This window comes from Muscardinus avellanarius, assembly GCF_963383645.1.
Source record: "Muscardinus avellanarius genome assembly, chromosome: 12".
NCBI classification, from domain to species: Eukaryota; Metazoa; Chordata; class Mammalia; order Rodentia; family Gliridae; genus Muscardinus; species Muscardinus avellanarius.
In genome coordinates this window covers 25,913,065-25,933,452 of record NC_137798.1, presented here as the reverse complement: position 1 = coordinate 25,933,452, position 20,388 = coordinate 25,913,065, and the positions used below count along the sequence as shown (strand labels likewise).

General features: G+C 56.9%; 1 protein-coding gene across 1 annotated transcript in view; it reads right to left on the bottom strand.

Moving 5' to 3' along the window:
* ARHGEF40 (Rho guanine nucleotide exchange factor 40) overlaps positions 1-20,177 on the bottom strand; it is a gene marked incomplete at both ends in the record, with an annotated part of 29,766 nt that extends 9,589 nt beyond the window's left edge. The window contains 19 exon segments of the mRNA XM_080707081.1: positions 3,311-3,397; positions 3,707-3,941; positions 4,040-4,650; positions 5,089-5,232; positions 5,321-5,443; positions 8,264-8,390; positions 9,210-9,325; positions 9,423-9,518; positions 13,971-14,087; positions 14,221-14,298; positions 14,408-14,504; positions 14,966-15,086; positions 15,215-15,373; positions 15,472-16,720; positions 17,361-17,558; positions 19,848-19,942; positions 19,945-20,047; positions 20,050-20,141; positions 20,144-20,177. Coding sequence (XP_080563207.1) covers positions 3,311-3,397; positions 3,707-3,941; positions 4,040-4,650; positions 5,089-5,232; positions 5,321-5,443; positions 8,264-8,390; positions 9,210-9,325; positions 9,423-9,518; positions 13,971-14,087; positions 14,221-14,298; positions 14,408-14,504; positions 14,966-15,086; positions 15,215-15,373; positions 15,472-16,720; positions 17,361-17,558; positions 19,848-19,942; positions 19,945-20,047; positions 20,050-20,141; positions 20,144-20,177 — 3,882 coding nt within the window.
* Positions 20,178-20,388: the final 211 nt, after the last annotated feature.

Genomic DNA, 20,388 nt, shown 5'->3' with positions numbered 1-20,388 from the left:
AGCAGCGGCCTAACCCCTCGGCAGGCTCCGATCCCAGCCTCGGATGCCCCAGCACTGGTCATGCCTCAAGGCAGGCTCCGATGCCGGCCTCGCTGGCCCCAGCACCGGCCTAGCCCCTTGGCAGGCTCTTATCCTGGCCTCGGAGGCCCCAGTACCGGCCTTGCCTCACGGCAGGCTCCGATGCCGGCCTCGCTGGCCCCAGCACCGGCCTAACCCCTCGGCATGCTCCGATCCCGGCCTCGGAGGCCCCAGCACTGGTCATGCCTCACGGCAGGCTCCGCTGCCGGCCTCGTTGGCCCCAGCACCGGCCTAACCCCTCGGCAAGCTCTTATCCTAGCCTCGGAGGCCCCAGTACCGGCCTTGCCTCACGGCAGGCTCCGATGCCGGCCTCGCTGACCCCAGCACCGGCCTAACCCCTCAGCAGGCTCTTATCCTGGCCTAGAGGCCCCAGTACCGGCCTTGCCTCAAGGCAGGCTCCGATGCCGGCCTCACTGGCCCCAGCACTGGCCTAACCCCTCGGCAGGCTCTTATCCAGGCCTCGGAGGCCCCAGTACCGGCCTTGCCTCACGGCAGGCTCCGATGCCGGCCTCGCTGGCCCCAGCAGCGGCCTAACCCCTCGGCAGGCTCCGATCCCAGCCTCGGAGGCCCCAGCACTGGTCATGCCTCAAGGCAGGCTCCGATGCCGGCCTCGCTGGCCCCAGCACCGGCCTAGCCCCTTGGCAGGCTCTTATCCTGGCCTCGGAGGCCCCAGTACCGGCCTTGCCTCACGGCAGGCTCCGATGCCGGCCTCGCTGGCCCCAGCACCGGCCTAACCCCTCGGCATGCTCCGATCCCGGCCTCGGAGGCCCCAGCACTGGTCATGCCTCACGGCAGGCTCTGCTGCCGGCCTCGTTGGCCCCAGCACAGGCCTAACCCCTCGGCAAGCTCTTATCCTGGCCTCGGAGGCCCCAGTACCGGCCGTGCCTCACGGCAGGCTCCGATGCCGGCCTCGCTGGCCCCAGCACCGGCCTAACCCCTCGGCAGGCTCTTATCCTGGCCTCGAGGCCCCAGTACCGGCCTTGCCTCAAGGCAGGCTCCGATGCCGACCTCGCTGGCCCCAGCACCGGCCTATCCCCTCAGCAGGCTCTTATCCTGGCCTCGGAGGCCCCAGTACCGGCCTTGCCTCACGGCAGGCTCCGATGCCGGCCTCACTGGCCCCAGCAGCGGCCTAACCCCTCGGCAGGCTCCGATCCCGGCCTCAGAGGCCCCAGTACCGGCCTTGCCTCAAGGCAGGCTCCGATGCCGGCCTCGCTGGCCCCAGCAGCGGCCTAACCCCTCGGCAGGCTCCGATCCCGGCCTCGGAGGCCCCAGCACTGGTCATGCCTCAAGGCAGGCTCCGATGCCGGCCTCGCTGGCCCCAGCACCGGCCTAACCCCTCAGCAGGCTCTTATCCTGGCCTCGGAGGCCCCAGCACCGGCCTAACCCCTCGGCAGGCTCTTATCCTGGCCTCGGAGGCCCAAGTACCGGCCTTGCCTCATGGCAGGCTCTGATGCCAGCCTCGCTGGCCCCAGCACCGGCCTAACCCCTCAGCAGGCTCCGGTCCCATCCTCGGGGGCCCCAACACTGGCCTTGCCTCACGGCAGGCTCCGATGCCGGCCTCGCTGACCCCAGCATCGGCCTAACCCCTCAGCATGTTCCGGACCCGACCTCGGAGGCCCTAGCACAAGCCTTGCATCATGGCAGGCTCCAATGCCGGCCTCGCTGGCCCCAGCATCGGTCTAACCCCTCTGCAGGTTACAATCCCGCCACGGAGGCCTCAGTAGTGGCCCTGCCTCACAGCAAGCTCCGATGTCGGCCACTGGCCCCGGCGCCCGCCTAACCCCTCAGCAGGTTCCGATCACTGTCTCTGTGGTTAGTATTTCAAAGGTTCCAGTTGTAATGTATCAGATCTCTGCCTCCCCCGAATATTGGCCACTGGCATTGCCACTGCCTCCACCGTTTCAAATCCTTCCCAGGCTCTTTTTCCACTCTGAATGTTGTCCAGTGTTCCTAAGCATGCGTGATGGTAGCATTCGACATTTGGTGTAATTTCTCCAAAAAAATAAAGTTGGTAAGATCCGGTTTCTGCTTCTCCTGAATACAAGTCTCTACCACCATTGCGAAGAATTCTTTCAACACCGCATTTCTCCTTGGTCTCCGCTAAACTCTCTCCTTATATGTGATGTCTGAGATTCTTAACAATATAGAGAAATAGCAGTCCTCTTTCACGGCGAATTTTTCCATAAGTTCCAGTGCATTTAGATAAGTTTTGTCTGCATCTCCAGTGTCCTGGCATCCATAACGGCTTTCTTACCACCTCTCCGATATTTTTCTTTATCTTTTTCTGTTCTGGGCCCGGTTTCTCCAGGGGTCTGGCGTGCTACTCGCAGTTCGGCCGGGACCCAGAGTCCCGCGATCCGGGCCCCAGCTGGCGTGCCCTGTGCTAGACCCCCGCCCAGAACCCAGCGTCTTACTGGGCCTTGTTTCTCCAGGGGTCTGGCGTGCTACTCGCAGTTCGGCCTGGGGCCCAGAGTCCCGCGACCCGGGCCCCATCTGGCGTGCCCAGCCCGCGACCCCTGCCCAGAACCCAGCGTCTTACTGGGTCTGGTTTCTCCAGGGGTCTGGCGTGCTACGCGCAGTTCGGCAGGGGCCCAGAGTCCCGCGACCCGGGCCCCATCTGGCGTGCCCAGCCCGCGACCCCCGCCCAGAACCCAGCGTCTTACTGGGCCTTGTTTCTCCAGGGGTCTGGCGTGCTACTCGCAGTTCGGCCTGGGGCCCAGAGTCCCGCGACCCGGGCCCCATCTGGCGTGCCCAGCCCGCGACCCCTGCCCAGAACCCTGCGTCTTACTGGGTCTGGTTTCTCCAGGGGTCTGGCGTGCTACGCGCAGTTCGGCAGGGGCCCAGAGTCCCGCGACCCGGGCCCCATCTGGCGTGCCCAGCCCCGGCTTTTAGCTTTTGAAGACACTTACTCATCTTTTGATGCGAGGTGTTTTGATCCTCAGAGTGCGCTATGAGTTAGAGTGAATGCTGCCCTCGGGTACCAGATGTAGAAACAGAGGCCCAGGAGGAAGCAAGAGTCTTGCCCAGGCCCCACCTCAGGAAAGCCGGGTTCCTGATGGGAACCAGGCTCACGTGGCTCCTAGGCCAGGGCTTGCCCACCCTCAGCAATTCTGGGAGGTAACTGGTAGCAGACATGGCTGGGTCCATCTAGGTCAGCTCTTTCTCCCTGAGGGATTTTGAGGTGTTCTTAGGTCTTCCCAGCTCCTTTTACGAGGGCTGGAGTAAACTTTACCTTGGCTGGTGGGCTGAGTGCAGCCAGACCATTCTCCAGTTTGTGTCGGTGCTTCACGTACTGGGCGTAGAGGCTGAACTGGTCTCCCTGTACCAACGAGAGGTAAGGCATCCTGGTGAGGAGGCATCCTGGTGAGGCCCTGCAGACCCCACCCCAGCCATGCTCACTGCAGAGGGCCAGGGCGCTAGGGAGCACCCCGCTGCCAGGAGCGAAGGGCTCCCTGCTGAGAGAGTGAAGTCAAGGGAGCACCTGAGGACAGGGACACAGAGGCCGAGTGGGGTCAGAGAACAGCACTGGGCCTGAGCCCCGGGCCACTCAAGAGGGCAGGGAGACAGGTGGCGGGTCTGGAGCACGGGATGGGAGAAGACTTGGGAAAAGCCAGCGAGGATCACTCACGTGGCGAAGGAAGCAGGCCCCAATGCGCAGCGGGTGGGCGGCGCAGCCCTGAAGCTCCTGCAAAAAGTGTGTCCGGTGGAAGCTGCGAAGTCTCTCCCGGGCACTCAGGATGGCAGCCCAGGTGCCCCGAAGCTCGGGGGTCAGCTCGGGCCCAGGGGGTGGCACGGGCTCACTCAGGGTGGTCACATACTCCTGTTCACAGGCAATCAGCTCAGACACGAGACGCTGCTGGGCGCTGCAGGCAAAACCGGAGCGGCAGAGGAAGCGTCACTGGCATGGAAGGGAGCCCCCCGCCACGGTTGTGTCTTTTCCTGCGGGGCAGCTGGGTCTCACCTGATGCTTCGCTTGCGCTCCATCCGGGGGGTTCCTACCCCCCACGGCCCTTCTGGCCCCCCAGCCCGGCCCAGAAGCACATGTTCCCGTGGCGAGCAGGTTCTGTCTACCACCTCGGTACTAGTGACCTCCAGGCCTCGGATTAGCACGGGCCTGGGGGGCCTGCCATCTGCTTCTGTGGCCCGTTCGGGGCCTTCCTCCTCGCAGTCCTCCCCGCATGGGGCCAGGGAGCAGTGAGATGGGGCTGCACGTGGCCCAGGACTGCTGGGGAGCAGCAGGGAGCCGAGGCTGGGAGAGGGGCTGTGGGAGCCCCGCTGCGCCCCTGCACTGCTGGCACTGTCTGCCCGGCGCCGCCGCTGGCCTCGAGGGCTGGCCTCCTCTCCCAGCTGTTGCTGAATCCTTCTTTCCAGCTCTTGGCAGCGGGCCCGGCAGCGGCCCCATTCCCGCAGGGCTGCTGGGCTGCCCAGGTCCAGGGCCAGGGCCCGCATCTCCTGGAAGGTGCCGGCGCTGGGCTCCGGGGCCCGCCGCAGGGCGAGGGCTGCCAGCACGGCCTCCCGACCTGACCCTGCGCCTGCCAACCTCGCAGAGCCCTCGTCCACCCACTCGTTTGCCTGCAGAGCCAAAGGGGAAGATGGAAGAGAGAAAGGTGAGGGTCCGTCCCACTCCCAAAGGCACAGTGGCTCTTGTGTCCTCTGCCTCCCTGTCCTCTCACTGTCCCAGAATCACTGTCTAACCCTGTCCAGTGAAGATGACACGGAGACAGGGGAGCCTAGGCAAAAGGAGAGCTAACGCGTCCTAAGTGCAGGCTGCGTTCTACATGCTCATACACATCCTAATGCAATCCTCACGGCCGCCCTCGGAGGGCACACTCAGGCTTAGTATCTTGTCTCTGGTCATGCAGCACTTTGGTGGCTGAGCTAAAAGTCACAGTCAAAGAGATGGATGGGCTCCTGAGTCCCTGCTGTTAACCACGGCCTCATCAGCCTCTCCAGGCTGAAGACAGGAATGGTGGGCGGAAGGAAGACAGGAGGAGGCGGCTCTGTACGCACCTGCTGGAAGAAGCGCTGCAGCCTCAGGGCCCGATGGAGGTTGCTCTCAATCTGCTCCAGCCGTTGCTCAAAGATATCCAGAACTTTCTGGGAGGCACTGCTCTCCTCCAGAGCCAGGGCCTCTCGTGCCTGGGCCAGGCGTGTCTGGAGAAGGAAGGCTGCACTTGGTTCTCACGCTCAGGTGGTCTCCCGGGCTCGGGTGGTCTCCCGCAGGTCCCCTCCCCCTTCTCACCTGCACCTCAGCTGTGAAAGCCCTGAATCGCAGCTCCACCTCCTGCAGGGCAGACAGGGAGTCCCCGGGCAAGGCGAAGCTGTCCAGCTGCTCCTCTGCTGGGCCCGAGAGCCAGTCCAACACCTACAGCAGGAGGGCGGGAGAGCCGGGGTGAGAGGAGGCCCTGGAGTGGAAGGCAAGGACAGAGGGTGACCCAGCTCCTCCACCACCCATGTTATCTCATCTGCAATGTGGGGTTGCTAAGGAATGACAAGGTTCCACAAGGGTCAAGTGAGAAACTGGGCAGGGTCTTTAGTAAAGTGCCAGTAAAGGGCTAGTTAGGAGGGTCAGAGCCCCAGGGACAGGCCTGGAGAGCGAGACAGAAGTAATTTGTGTGAACCAAAGGCAAGATGAAGGCCATTGGGATAGCTGAGGGCCAGGAGAAATCTCATACTCCCTGTGCCCTGGCAATTGTAGGGTCCTGGCACCATGCCTGGAGAGTGTGATTGTGTATCCAGGTCTAGTGGCCTGTAATGGACTATAGGAACTCTTATGCTGGTTTTTTTTTTTTTTTTTTTTTTTTGCGGGTCTGGGGATAGAACCCAGGTGCATTCAAACTCTGAGCTACACTTTCTGCCCTATTTTTTATTTTTATTTTGGTGGTACTGGGGTTCCTGGAAGCCCTTCTCCCTCCGGGCTACACTCCCAGACCTTTTTATTTATTTATTTGGAAACAGGGTCTCTTAAGCCAGCGAGGCTGACTACAAACCTGCGCGATCCTCCTGTCTCCGCCTCCCAAGCGCAGGGATTACAAGCGTGCGCCACCACGCCCGGCTTTATTCTTTATTTTGAAACAGGGTCTCACCGAGTTGCAGAGGGCCTCTCTAAGTAGCTGAGGCTGTCCACGAACCGCGATTTTCCAGTCTCGGCCTCCCAAATGCTGGGATTACAAGTGTGCGCCACCATGCCCGGCTCCTCTCATGCTAATTCTGAGATGTGAGACCAAAGAAATGGTAAAAGCTGGGCTTGTGGTACATGCTTGTAATCCCAGCATTCAGGAGGCTGAAGCTTCTTAGTGAGGCCCTTTGAAACTCAGTGAGACCCTGTTTCAAAATAAAGAATGAAAAAAAAAAATAGGGCTGGGATTGTAGCTAGGAGGTAGAATGCCCCTGGGTTCCCCTCCAATACATAATAATAATAATAATAATAAAGAAATGGTAATTATTTTCTCTGAAGAAAAGCTGGACGCTGGGTGGGGCTGGCTGAGGACAAGACGTCTGAGAATGTCCCTAATGGCCAGTGCCAACGACAACCACTTTTATAGAGGCCTTTGCCTCACTGCAGACGAGATGTCACCCGAGGTTCTGCCAATCAGGGTGGTAGGACGGAGCTGGGTCTCTGCCTGTCCTTGCCTTTCTATTGGAACACCTCCTCACATCACCCCAACTCATTGGATTATCCCACCCACCTGTGTGTATCACTATCCCCATTCTATAGAGAAGGATGTGAGGATTCAGAAAAACTTCACAAGTTGTCCAGCACTTTAACACAAGAACTCCAGCTGAGCACTTTAACCTACAAATCCTGTTTGTAAATTATATTGGAACAGAGGAAGCCAAAATGCAGCAATCCCAGGAATCAGAAACCGTGGTGACCCAAGACTGACCCCGAGAGAGACTTCCCCTGATGCCCACAGGCAGGCCCACGAGATGTGCACGCATGCATGGGGCTAAGGAGGAACAACCAGGCCTGCCTGCCTGCCTGCCTGCCTTTTCTCTCCCTCCCTCCCCTCCCCCCATCTTTGTCTTGTCATTGAAGATTGAACCCAGAGGGATTCTACCTCCATGCTACACCCTCAGACTGATTTTTATTTCTTATTTGGAAACAGGGTCTCACTAGGTTGCTGAGGGCAACCTCAGCTAATTTGCTGAAGCTGGCTTTGAACCTGTGATCCTCCTGTCTCAGCCTTCCAAATACTGGGATTATAAGCATGTGCCATTACACTCAGCTTTTTTTCTTTTTTGATACTCAGGATTGTATCCAGCACTCTTTTACATTTATTTATTTATTTATTTATTTATTTATTTATTGTGGTACTGGGGGTGGAACCCAGAGGCTTTCTACCTCCAGGCTATACTCCCAGACCTATTTTATATTTTATTTGGAAACAGGGTCTCACTAAGTTGCTGAGAGCCTCACTCAGTAGCTGAGGCTTCGAACCTGTGCAATCCTCCAGTCTCAGCCTCCCAAGCGCGGGGATTACAAGCGTGCACCACCATGCTCGACAGTTTCACTTTTATTTTGAAACAGTCTTGCTAGGTTGACTTGCTGAGGGTGTCCTCAAACCTGTGATCCTCCTGTCTTAGCCTCCCAGGTATTGGGATTACAAGCATGTGCCACTGTGCCTGGCTCAACCAGATTTCAAAGCCCTGTCTACCCCTCTCAATGGGGTGGAGAGCAAATCCCTATGGAGCTCTTAACCCCAAGATAGAAGAATCAAGGTTCAGAGAAGCCAGGATCATTCCTGAATCTTCCCCACAGAGAAGCCTGTGGTTCCTCCCAGGGGCTCATAATGTCTCTCCTTCCAAGGTGGAGGGAGATGGCACCCTTTCAGCCTTAGATTTGGGGAATGGCACTGAACAGATGCTGGGGCAGCATTTGTGGCAGTGTTGCTAAGAAGCTGGTATGGAGAGATATTTATTACTTTTCGCTAAGGAGGTAGGCACGCTCGTCAATCAGCTCTTTCCAGAATCCTCTAGAACACCCCCTGACCACCTCTGAGGGTCCTGATTGGAGGAGAGAGCTGGCTTCAGTCCTCAGCTGGTGCTGAGATGCTCCCGCCCTCTTGTAGGAACAGCCTCTGGAGCAGAGGGTGGGGCGCTCAGCCCAGCCAGGTGAGAGACCGCGGAGAATGCTAAGCATCCACAGAGAAGGGGGTGGCGAGGAAGGCGGGTCCCAGCTCACCTGCTGGAGCTGGTGCAGGCGCTGCCTTCGCTCCTGCTGCTGCACGTGCAGGTTGGAGAGGCGCACCAGCTGGTGAATGGCTTCGTCCACTGCCTGATACAGCGTGGCCGGGCCCGGGCCCTCCAGCCTAGGGAAGGAGGGGCAGGTGAGCCTCTACCCCTGTCAAGTCCCGCAATTCTGTCTTTGCATTTGTAAGGACAAAACCATGAGACTACACAGCACTGTGGGTCAGGCTATAGGGCACGCTCAGACTGCCTGCACTTGAGTCCTAACTCTCCCACTACTAAATTAGCCTGGCCAAGACAGTGCACATTTTTTTATTTTCTTTTTTCTTTTTTCTTTTTTTTGGTGGAAAAAAGAAGCCCTGGAAGCCCTTCTACTTCCAGGCTATACTCCCAGACCTATTTTATACTTTTTTATTTTTTGGAAACAGGGTCTCTTAAGTCAGCGAGGCTGGCTTTGAACCTGCGCGATCCTCCTGTCTCCGATCCTCCTGTCTCCGCCTCCCAAGCGCGGGGATTACAAGCGTGCGCCACCACGCCCGGCTCTTTTCTTTTTTTGTACTGGAGATTGGACCTAGGGGCATTCTATTTCTGAGCTACCTCTCCAGCCTGTTTTACTATTTATTTTGAACCAGGGTATCCTTAAGTTGCTCAGGCTGGCCTCCAACCTGCAATCCTTTTATCTCGGCCTCCCAAGTACTAGGATTACAAATGTATGTCATGGTGCCTGATGATAGTGAAACACTTTTGATCCTCCAAACGTCCTTGTCTGTAATCATAACAGGCACACAGGGATGTTGTGAAGGTTGTGATACAGTAAGTGTAAAAGCAAGAAATCTTGCCCAGATACGTGGGCAGGAGGACTGTCTGGCAGCTCGGTTCCCGGGCAGCCCTCTGCCGGTCTCCCGCCCACCCCCAGCCGCCTCTGCACACATCTCTCATACTTGCTGCTGTGGGTGGAGCGCAGCCTCATTAGGATGGCGCCCCCGTCCCTCTGCAGCGCCGTCAGGCGAGGGTCTGCCAGCACCTTCTGCAGGGGGTCAGGCATGCTGCCGGCCTCCTGGGGACAGGGAGCAATTGACAGTTGGGGTTCCATGAGAGACGGCTCCCTCCAGCCCATCCCATCGCATCCTCAGTTGCCCCATCTCATTTCATACTTCTGCCTCCAGCTCCAGGGCTCCCTCCAGCTCCTGAGTGGCCTGCTGTACAGCGCTCAGCACACCCCGGCACAGGCGGCACAGCCTCGTCACTTCCTGGAAGCCACAAGCAGACGTGGAGTTGAGGGTCAGAGTTTGAGATAAGAAACCCAAACCCTGGGGTTAGGGTGGGTGCCACAGAATGGTAAGTGGAAGAAATGTTGGTTCAGCTTCTGACTCTGCTGCTTGCTAAAACCGAATCACATTGGGCAGGTCCAAAAGCTCTGAACCCCATTTTCCTCAACTGTAAAGTTAGGATAGAAATTATTTGAAACAGTATCTTGCTAAATTGCTGAGGGTGGCCTCCAATCTGCTATCCTCCTGTTTCAGCCTCCCAAGTACTCGGATTGCAGGAGTGTGCTATCACGCCTGGCTAGGATCTTGTGGGTTTTATTTATTTTTTGTGGTACTGGCAGTGGAATCCAGGGGCTTTTCTACCTCCGGGCTATACTCCCAAACCTATTTTTTATACTTTATTTGGAAACAGGGTCTCACTAAGTTGCTGAGAGCCTCACTCAGTAGCTGAGGCTGGCTTTTAACCTGTGCAATCCTCCTGTCTCAGCCTCCCAAGCGCTGGGATTACAAGCCTGCGCCACCATGCTCAGCCCTCTTGTGAGTTTCAAAGAGCTGATACCAAGCAGGCATGGCAGTGGTACATGCCTGTAATCCTAAGTACTCAAGAGGCTAAGACAAGAGGCTCACAGGTTTGAGGCCAGCCTCAGTAATTTAGCCAGGTTCTCTGAAACTTGAGATCCTAATTCAAAATAAAAAATAAAATAAGAGCCGGGCGTGGTGGCACATGCTTGTGATCCCAGCATTCGGGAGGCTGAGACAGGAGGATCGCAGTTTGCGGACAGCTTCAGCTACTTGGTGAGGCCCTTTTCAACTCAGTGAGACTGTTCAAAATAAAGAATAAAGGAGCTGGGTGTGGTGACACAGGCTTGTAATCCCAGCGCTTGGGAGGCTGAGACAGGAGGATTGCACAGGTTAAAAGCCAGCCTCAGCTACTTAGTGAGACCCTGTTTCCAAATAAAGTATAAAATAGGTCTGGGAGGATAGCCCAGAGGTAGAAAAGCCCCTGGGTCCCACCCCCAGTACCACCCCCAAACAAACAAACAAACAAACAAACAAACAAAAACTAGGCCTGGGGGTGTAGCTCGGAGGTAGAACGACCCTGGGTTCTACCCCCAGTACCACAAAAATAAATAAATAAATAAATAAATAAATAAATAAATAAATAAATAAAGTTGGAGGTATAGCTCAGAGGTAGGTAGAACATCCTCCCTGGGATCAATCGCCAGTAACATACACACACATACACACACCAGCCAGCCAGCCTTTAGCATGGGCCTGGCACATTTTATAACTTGGTAAATGTGAGTTTCCTTTTTATAGGGTGAAGACTATGTCTTCACCCTATAAAACTCTTTTTGCTACCTCTTTAGACCCACTACCCTTTTCTTCCTTCTTTCCCTCTTTCTTTCCCTCTTTCTTTCTTTCTTTCCGTGGTATTAGAGACTGAAGCCAAGGTACTCTACCACTGAACCACATCCCAACCCTTTTTTATTTCGAGACAGGGTCTCTTGCTAAGTTGCTCAGCTGGCCTGAAGCCTGTGATCCTCCTGCCTCAGCTCCCCAAGTAGCTGGGATTACAGGTGCATACCACAAGGGCTCAGGTCCCCTTCCCCCTTGATGCACAGCTCAGAGACCAGACTCCCACTCATACTCAGCTCACTCACGCTCATGCCTCTTCCTGAATACTCACAGCACTTAGATTCACAGCATCACAGAACATAAATGCTGGAAGGACCTTTGGAAATCATGCAAAGCAACTTAAGAGATCTTGTTTCAAAATAAAGAATAAGCTAGGTGTGGTAGTGCACCCTTGTGATCCCAGCATTTGGGAGGCTGAGACAGGAGATCTGGGTTCATGGCCAGCCTCAGCTACTTAGTGAGGCCCTTTGCAACTCAGTGAGACCCTGTTTCAAAATAAAGATAAAAAATAGGGCTGGGGTGTCACTCAGAGGCAGAATGCCCCTGAGTTCCATCCCCAGTACTGCAAAAATAAATAAATAAATAAATAAATACATAAATAAAATAACAAAAGAAAAAAGAACAAGCCAGGTCTGGTGGTGCTTGTAATCCCAGTACTTGGGAGGCTGAGACAGGAGCATCACAGCTTCAAAGCCAGCTCCAGCAAATTAGGAAGGCTCTCAGCAACCTAGTGAGAACTTGTTTCCAAATAAGAAATAAAATTTTAGCCAGGCATGGTGGCACATGCTTGTAATCCCAGCATTCGGGAGGCTGAGACCAGAGGATCTGGGGGATGTGGTTCGCTGACAGCCTCAGCTACTTAGTGAGGCCCTCTGTAACTCAGTGAGTCCCAGTTTTAAAATAAAGAATAAAAAATAGGACAGGGGGTGTAGCTCGGAGGTCGAATGCCTCTGGGTTCTATCCCCAGACCTGCAAAAAAAGAAAAGGAAAAAAAAAAGAGAAAAAAAAAAAAAAAAGAAAAAAAGAAATAAGCCGGGCGTGGTGGCGCACGCTTGTAATCCCTGCGCTCGGGAGGTGGAGACAGGAGGGTCGTGCTGGTTCAAAGCCAACCGCGCTGGCTTAAGAGACCGTGTTTCCAAAAATAAAAAAAGTATAAAATAGGTCTGGGAGTATAGCCCAGAGGTAGAAGGGCTTCCAGGAACCCAAGTACCACAAAAACAAAAACAAAAACAAAAAAACAAAAAGAGAAATAAAATTGGGCTTGGGGCGTAGCTTGGGGATAGAATGCCTTTCATCCCCAGTGCCAAAAGAAAGAAAGAAAGAAAAAGAAAAGAAAGAAATCATATTGTGATCACTGTACTTTGTGGGGGAAGACCTAGAGGCTGGGATACTGGTACAGGGAACAGGTACAGGAATAGCACCATTTGAGGAAGTAAATAAACTTTTCCAAGGTCGTAAGGAATAAAAACCAACTTTCTGACTTAGCACCTTCTGGAAGCCCAATGACACTATCTTGCATTTTTGTCTAGTTGTTTAATGACTTAATCACCCACCAAAAACCATGTTATTTGGTGTCATTTAAAGAATTTAATAAGCCAGGCATAGTGGTGCACACCCATAATCCCAGTGCTTGCGAGGCTGAGACAGAAAGATCACAGCTTCGAGTCCAGCCTCAGCTACTTAGTGATGCCCTCTGTGACTCAGGGAGACCCTGTTTCAAAATAAAGAATAAAAAATAGGGCTGGGGTCTAATTCAGAGGTAAAATGACCCTGGGATCCATCCCCAGTACTGAATAAAACCAAAATAATTTAAAAAATCCAGAAACTAAAAAGGGCTGGGGGGTGTAGGTCAGAGGTAGAATGCCCTTGGTTCAATTACCAGTTAAAAAATAAAATAATTAAGCTGGGTGTGGTGGTGCACACTTGTAATCCCAGGACTTGGGAGGCTGAGACAGGAGGATAGCAGGTCGGCAGCTAGCCTCAGCTACTTAGTGAGGCCCTCTGCAACTTAGTGAGACTCTGTTTCAAAATAAAGAATAAATAAGGCGGGGGTGGGGGGCCCACAATTGTAATCCCAGCATTTGGGAGTGGAGACTGGAGGATTGTGGTTGGCGGACAGCCTCAGCTACCTAGCGAGGCACTTCACAATTCAGTGAGACCCTGTTTCAAAAATAAAAGGACTGCCGGGGGTGGTGGTGCATGCTTGTAATCTCAGCATTTGGGAGGCTGGGATTGGAGGATCATGGTTCGAGGACAGCCTTAGCTACTCAGTGAGGCTCTCTGCAACTTAGTCAGACCCTGTTTCAAAATAAAGAATAAAAAAATAGGGAAGGGGATGTAGCTCGAAGGTCAAATGCCCCTGGGTTCCATCCCCAGAACTGCAAAAAAAAAAAAAAAAAAAAAAAAAAAGAAAGGAAGAAAGAAAGAAAGAAAGGAAAAAAAAGAGAAAGGACTGAGTAGGTATAGCAGAACACCCCTGGGTTCAGTCTCCAGTACCGCGTAAATAAATATGTACATAAATAAATAAGTAAATAAATGAATTTAACATACCCCACCATCTCTTTCCAATGATGGCACGGTGCACATTATTTTGCTCATGGTTTATGAGCCATAAATAGTAGCTGAATTGAAAAGTAAAGAGAGCCGGGCATGGTGGCGCTCGCTTGTAATCCCAGCCTTCGGGAGGCTGAGACCTGAGGACCAAGGTTCGCGGACAGTCTCAGCTACTCAGTGAGGCCCTCTGCAACTCAGTGAGACCCTTTCAAAATAAAGAATAAAAAATAGGGCAGGGGGTGTAGCTTGGAGGTCGAATGCCCCTGGGTTCCATCCCCAGACTGAAAAAAAAAAAAAAAAAAAAAAAAAAGAAAAAGAAGAAGAAACAAAACTAAAAGAAAAGAATGGCAACCACTTTTTCCCCAGGCCCATAGCTGTGTCTTGGTTCTGCCTTCTCTCCTACGATGTCCTCTGCTGGGTCATTCCTGATTCCCAAGCATAGGTGGTAAAGGGAAAACTTACCTGATGTATCTCCACCCAGTGGCTGGGAGAGGTGGCCCTGTGACCTCCTAAGTCCCACTGCAGCTCCTCTGGCTTGGCCACTTTTTTCAGATCATTCTGTGTCAGCAACTCAGCGCCCTGTAGACATGTGAAGACAGGCTGTTTCTGCCTGGGCAGCCAGGGAGTTAAGAGACCAGCCTGGGGCACCTGCCAGCCTCTTCTCCTCTCTCCACTACTGATGAGGAGCCAAGTGTGACCAAGGGGCTCAAACCTGAAATCCACAGAGTTCACTTGGAGGGTCGCCCTGGGTGAGAATCAGCAGCCGTTGAATGAGAGGGTCTCCTGAGTCCTAAGAGCACAGAAGAGAAACTCTACAGTGTGAGGACTGGGCGGCCTGGGATGGTCACTAGGGAAGAGTCAGGACCTAGGGGAAGTGGCTGCCTCGAGGGGTTGGTTACCTGAAGTTGATTCAGGGCAGGAATGAGTGCTGGAGGCAGAGGGGGTGCCTTTCGAAGGTCAAGAAGGACAGACAACCCCACTGATTGTAGATCAGGCCTGTGGAGGAGGAAGAACCAAGGAGGCTGCAGTGTGTGTATGGGGAAGATGGCAGAGAGGGCAGGGCAGAGGCTCAGGCCTCAGGAGAAGTTAGTTCCTGGTATGTTTGGAGAGCAATGGGCAAAGAGCCAGTCTGGGATGTGTGTCTGAGAGGTGGTGACCAGCAACCAGGGGTCTACATTCCTGGATACTGGGTCAATGGATTAAGGTCTGAGAAGTTTAGAATTCCGCATTCTGGAACGGTGTGAACAATGCCAGCTGGTTGAATGGTGTCTAATAGGTGCTCGGTGAATAATAAGTGAACCAAGGTCCTAAAAACCTAGGTGGTATTGTAGGATGCTGAAGTCAGTATCAGTGACATCAGTGATTTGGGGGATCAGCGGAGATATCCTGGGAGTCAGGGTCAGAGGTCAGGTCCTCACGACTCAGGAGGTGAGTGTCCAGGGTCCCAGTGTTGTTACCTGAGCAGTGAGTGGAGGTAACGCAGCGTGGAGCTCAGTGTTTCTTGGGAGGGTGGGGGCTCCTGGGAAGGGCACGGTGGCGTTATGGTCAGCAGAGCGCGCCCGCTCTGGTCCACCCCTCCTGAAGACACAAAACAGCCAGGCTATCATGGCTGGGAGCAGCCCACCCTGCCTCCCTCCCACTCCCAAGCCCAGTCGACTGCTTCTCTTTCCCCGAGTCCCTCTCCCTTTGTGCAAAGGCCCACTCACCAGTCAGGACAAGGAATCCAGACGCCATCAAGTCCCAGGCTACATCAGGGCCATCAGAGATGGAGACCGGAGGGGCCTCTTCTGGGACGCTGCCCCCCTTTACTTCCTGCTCTGTCTCCAGGGCTTGTGTTGGGGGGTCAGACGGGATCCCCGCTGGGTCTGTGGATCCTGCAGATATAAGTAGAGCTATGGGCCTGACCCGAGGCTGGGTCTGGCTGCTCTGCTCCCCCCACCCCCGGGCCCCTGGATCATCTCACCTGCAGCACTTGCTGGGCTCGACCCGGCCTGCTCTCTCTCTCCAGCCCCCTCTTCCGTAGGCACACAGTCTTCTGAGGGCGGGGGCTCCTTCTCATCTGTGGGCGTGAGCTCCTCCTTCAGTTCAGAGTCTAGTTTTCCAGAGCCTCCGATTGCCTCCTTCTCCAGGCAGGATTCTAGAAGCTCCTGTTCATTTGGTGAGGGTGGATTGGCAAGGGCTTCCTGGCGGCTGGCCTCTTCCTTGTCCCCAGGGCTGAGAGGGGCACTGTCCCCTCCTCGGTTAAGAGCGCCTCGGCCTGCAGCTCGCTTCTTCCGCCTGTTTCCTTTGCCAGTTCTCCGAGGGGTACCGGGTGGTCCTTCAGGGCCCTGGCCTGCTCCTCCAGCCTCAGCTGGCCGCGGAGGGGTGGCCTCAGAGGCTTCACCCAGGGCCTCTGCCGGGGGCTCAGGTGCCTCCAGGACTGCGGCCTCTGGGACGGCTTCGGCTCCCGGGGGAGACCCAGGAGAGGCTCTGGTGCTGCTCCCCTCGCCAGGCGGGCGTGCTCCGCCGTCCTGGTCTCGGGCTCCAGGGCCCTTCTGGTGCATCCATGCCCGGTGTCTGCGGTGCCGGCCCTTCCCTCCAGCACTCTTGCGGGTGGGCACTGTTCGGGTCCTGGAGAGGCCCGAAGAGCCCTCAGCATCTGTGGGGCTGCCCCTCGTCGGCAGGGTCACCTCCAGTAGCTCTACGTACTCACCCTCTGGGCCTTCAGCAGGAGCGTTGTGCCCATCCCCAGGACTCCGGGTGCCCAGCACCTCTTCAGGGAGCGGAGGGCTGGGGAGCCCTGGTGGGGGTCCAGATGGCAGTTCTGGGGGCAGCGTACTTGGCTGATGTCCAACCATGAGGCCCTCCTTATGCACAAATTGTGGGCAGATGAGTTCGGCCCAGGGCAGCCGCTGAACCCCTGAGGGCGCAGACAGGAGGCAGGTGCTGAGGCGCCCTGTAGGCCGGTCCTTGTTGATGCCTTGCAACCACTCAGGTGTGAACAGGTAGGCACAAGCCTCATTGGGCACGGGCAGCTCCTGGACCCGTCCGCCCCCTGGGGCCAGACACTTGAGAGCCAGACGGGGTGCTTGGGCTGCGGAGGGCACCACTTGCAGGTAGAAGTCTCCTGGGCGCAGCAGCTGCCAGGGCAGAGCTGCTAGCTGCACCACCACCTGCTCGTGCAGGCAGAGTGGCCAGCCCTCGTGCAAGAAGAGGAATCCGCTGTACTGGGCCTGGGGAGAGAGGTTGGGAGGCAGTGCTCAGGCCTCTGCTGAAGAAACCAGCAGGGGGACAGTCAGAGTGGGGTGCACCCTGGGCAGGCACTAGCTTTATGCCTCAGTGGGGTATATTCCCAGGGGAGCAGAAAAGGAGTGGTTGGGGAAGAGATTGGGACAGATCAGTCTTCTGGTGGTAGGAAGCTTCTCTGGAAGTTGGTTCCATATGTGGGAGGGCAAGAACTGTGTCATTACAAAGACATGGTCAGCACATGCTATTGTCTTGGGGGAAGCAAAGACTCTTAGGTCTTTATAGCTGAAGAAATAAAGGACCTCTGCTGAGTCATGTCTGGGGAGTTGGTATTTTGAATAATTCTCTGAGGAGGAAATGTCTGGAATTGGGTCTGGAAAGCCAGGGTCTTTGGGAGTCAATGTCTCTTAGGGGCCCAAATTTGGTAAAGATGAGGTGCAGGTATGTGTGTTAGCATCTGAGTGGTGAGTACATTCCAGGGTCAAGGTTGGTGGGAGGTCAGCAAATGAAGCCTCTGTGCTATCTGTACCAGGGGAAGCTGCCTGGGTGTGGGGAAATCGGCCTGGCTAGTTGAGAGGGAGGCAGTGGATCTCAGGGGAGGCAGAACACAGATGCACAGCCACTCACACAAGCTTCCTGCTGGACCTTGGCAAGCAGGTGTTTGGCTGGTACCAGGAAGTCCAGCGTGTACCTCAGCGCGTCCTCCCGATACGTCCTCTCCACCACCTGGAACACCTGACCCAACAGGGTGGGGGCCGTGGCTTCAAACGGTGGGTATAAGGCAGCGAGTGTGCTCTGCACACAGTCTTCCACTGGCTCAGGCTCCTGGGGGAGATAAGACCAGGCTGCAGACTCCTAGATAGCACCCAAGCATAATCTCCAGGGCTCTCCTTGTACCATGTGCACACAAAATGAAGCTCAGGAAATGTTGGCTGGATGAGCCAATAATGGCAACCGGGCTGGGCCAGTCAGAGGGCACACAAGAGCCTAACAGGACTTCACACTCAAGCTCCCAGGTTGCCTCCCAAGATCCAGGGAGAATTTGTTGGGAATGTCTCTGATCAGGGATGTTCCTGGTGCTTGAGAATCGGGGGTGATTGCACAGGCCCCCCCTTGGGAGGCAGGAGACAGGCTCCTGGATGGTCAGGGCACTGAACGGATGGTCACAAACTCTGAAGGGGCTCTGGGGGTCTGCCACACCGTCATCATACAAATAGTTTCCTCCCAAGGCCCATCATCCAGGGCCCCCCATCCTAAGTGGAGGTGAGGCCATCCACAAGCAGTTTCATCCCAGAAATGGTCTTGGTGGAAAAAAGAGTGATGGGAAAAGCTGTGGCTCTCAGGACTTTATAGTACTGGACTCTTCCAGAGCGGCTCTAAAGCAACCATCCACTCCCAGAGCCTGTGGGATGGGGTTACAAAAGAACTGGGTGGGGGCATTTCAAAGAAGAAAAGGGCACAAAGGATCATGTGTGGAAGGGAGGAGGAGGCCTTGATGGTATGCATTCCAGCAGAAGTCTTTTCTGATTCCTGGGGACCTCTCGGCCAACCTGGACCTGGAGTCGCCATCTCAAGTCAGAGCCCAGCCAGCCCCTCCAGCCTCGCTAAGTGAATCAAAGGACCGTCTTTCTCCATCCCACACCTTAAACCACAGCCCCTCGGGCTATTCCTTTGCAAGCTTCTCTTTCAAGAGGGCCTTTGAAGTTTCTTTTATCAGATTTCTTGGCTGTAAAAGGGGGAGGGGTGCTATTTACCGGGCAGTATTTACCTAGTTTTCTGCCCGCCCCGATGTCCTGCATTTGCTCCGAAGACAAAACAGCTATTTTACTGAGTCCTTCCAATTGGAGTAGCGCGCTAGAGTCTGAAAAGCTTGGGCAGCTACTCCACAAGTCGACCCTCAGTGCGTCAGCGAGCAGGCCCGGCCCCAAGGCGTGGGTGAGCAGACAGACCCCAAGTGTTCCCGGGACGCGGGCGCCGAGCGCGTGGGTGGGGGTACGGTGCCGCGGAGTAGGGGTGCGGCCGAGTGGGCCGGCGACTCCAAGGCCGGGAGGGGCGAGCCGGCGCCGGAGCTGCGAGGCAGCTGCAACCCATTAGGGGCGGTGAGCTCATGGCTGAGCGAGTCTCAGCCACAGGAAACGGCAGCGGCAGGCGGGGAGGAGGGGTCTGGGGCGGGAGGCGGCGGGCGGGAGCCCAGACACCCGGCCTCCCACCGGCGGGGCCCAAAGACCAGACCAGAGAGACTGAGTCAGCCCTCCCTGGCCCAGTTCCTCTTTCTTCTCGCTCCAACCTCTCTACCAGGGGGTGGCCGTCCCTTGGTGGAGGAGCGCGGCCCCTGGGGCTCCGGCCCCTCCTCCGCTGCCTGCGGGAGCGCCCCCGGGCAGGGCCTCCCCTCCGCTCCGCAGAGCGCCCCCTCGGCTCACCCCACCCCCGGCAGCGGGCGCGCTCCACGGCAGCGCCCAGTCTTGCAGTGGTTCTGCAGAGTACTTCTGAAAGTTCTCAGCACTGTGCTCACTCCTGTTGACGTGGGCGCCCGTGCCCTGGGGCGCTGCTCCCAGGTCCCCATCTCGGCGGGGCCGGTGCTGCCCTGGGCGGCAGCAGCGCTTCTGTCCCTGCAGCGCGCGCTCCGTCCTTTCCCCTCCGTCGCGGTCAGCTCCGGCGGCGTCACACCCCCGGTACTCCCCTCTCCGCCCTGTCCACTACCCCAAAGCAGCCCTTTTCTCCGCGGGAGTTTCCCTCTTCGGCCAAGCCCCTGGCCCTGGCCCAGCCACCGCTGCGGCCGGTCCCCCAGGGCCGGATGGGTGGGCCGGCTCACCGGGCTGGGGAGGGACGGGGATGGAAAATGGTGGTTCCAGGCAGGTCAGTTCTCACGACCCGAGGTAGTGCCCCTTCCAGGGCCGCGGCAGGACCCAGCCGCGGGGCTCCGCCGCGGTCAGGAGCGGAGATGGGGGGTCCCGCCCGAGGCGCGGGTCTGGACGGAGGAGGGCGGGGTGTGGGCGAGGGGAGACCCGGAGCGGGGGCGGGGGGCGGCGGGCAGCGCTGGACGGCGGGGGAGGGGCGGGCGCGGGCTGGGGGCTGCGCGGTGGCCGGAGGGCTCGGGGCCGGCGCGGGACTCACCATGGCCTGGCGCTCCGCGGGCCGGCGGGCGGGGGCCGGCGCTCCTCCGCCTCCCTCCCGCCGCCGCGGCTCTCGGCTCTGGCCGGGGACAGCGCGGCCGCGGTGGCGGCTCGGCCGCCGCGCTCCAGGCCGCGGGGCCCCGCCAGGGAGGGCCGAGACGGCCGCCGCCCCGCCCCGCCCCGCCCCGCCCCCGGCGCCGCCCGCCCGCCCGGCGCGGGACCCCCGCCGCGCCCCCCGCCCGCCCGCCGCGCCCCCCGCCCCCCCGTGGGCAGCCGCCACCCTGACCCTCGGAGGCCCGCCCGGCCGAGGACGCCCCCATCTTCCCGACATCGCCCGGCTCTCTAAGGGATCAGTTTAGTTCTGCTCGCGACACCCCAAGTCAGGGGAGTGCGCGGATCCCCCTTAGTCTCATCCTGGGACTGGGGTCGTCCGGCGGCCCGAAGCCTCTTAAGCGGACTTAAGAGCCTCTGCTCGATTGTCAGACTTTGGAAGGACCCGGGGCTCAGACGACACCTCTTGCTCCCTTTAGGTAGAGCGGAGG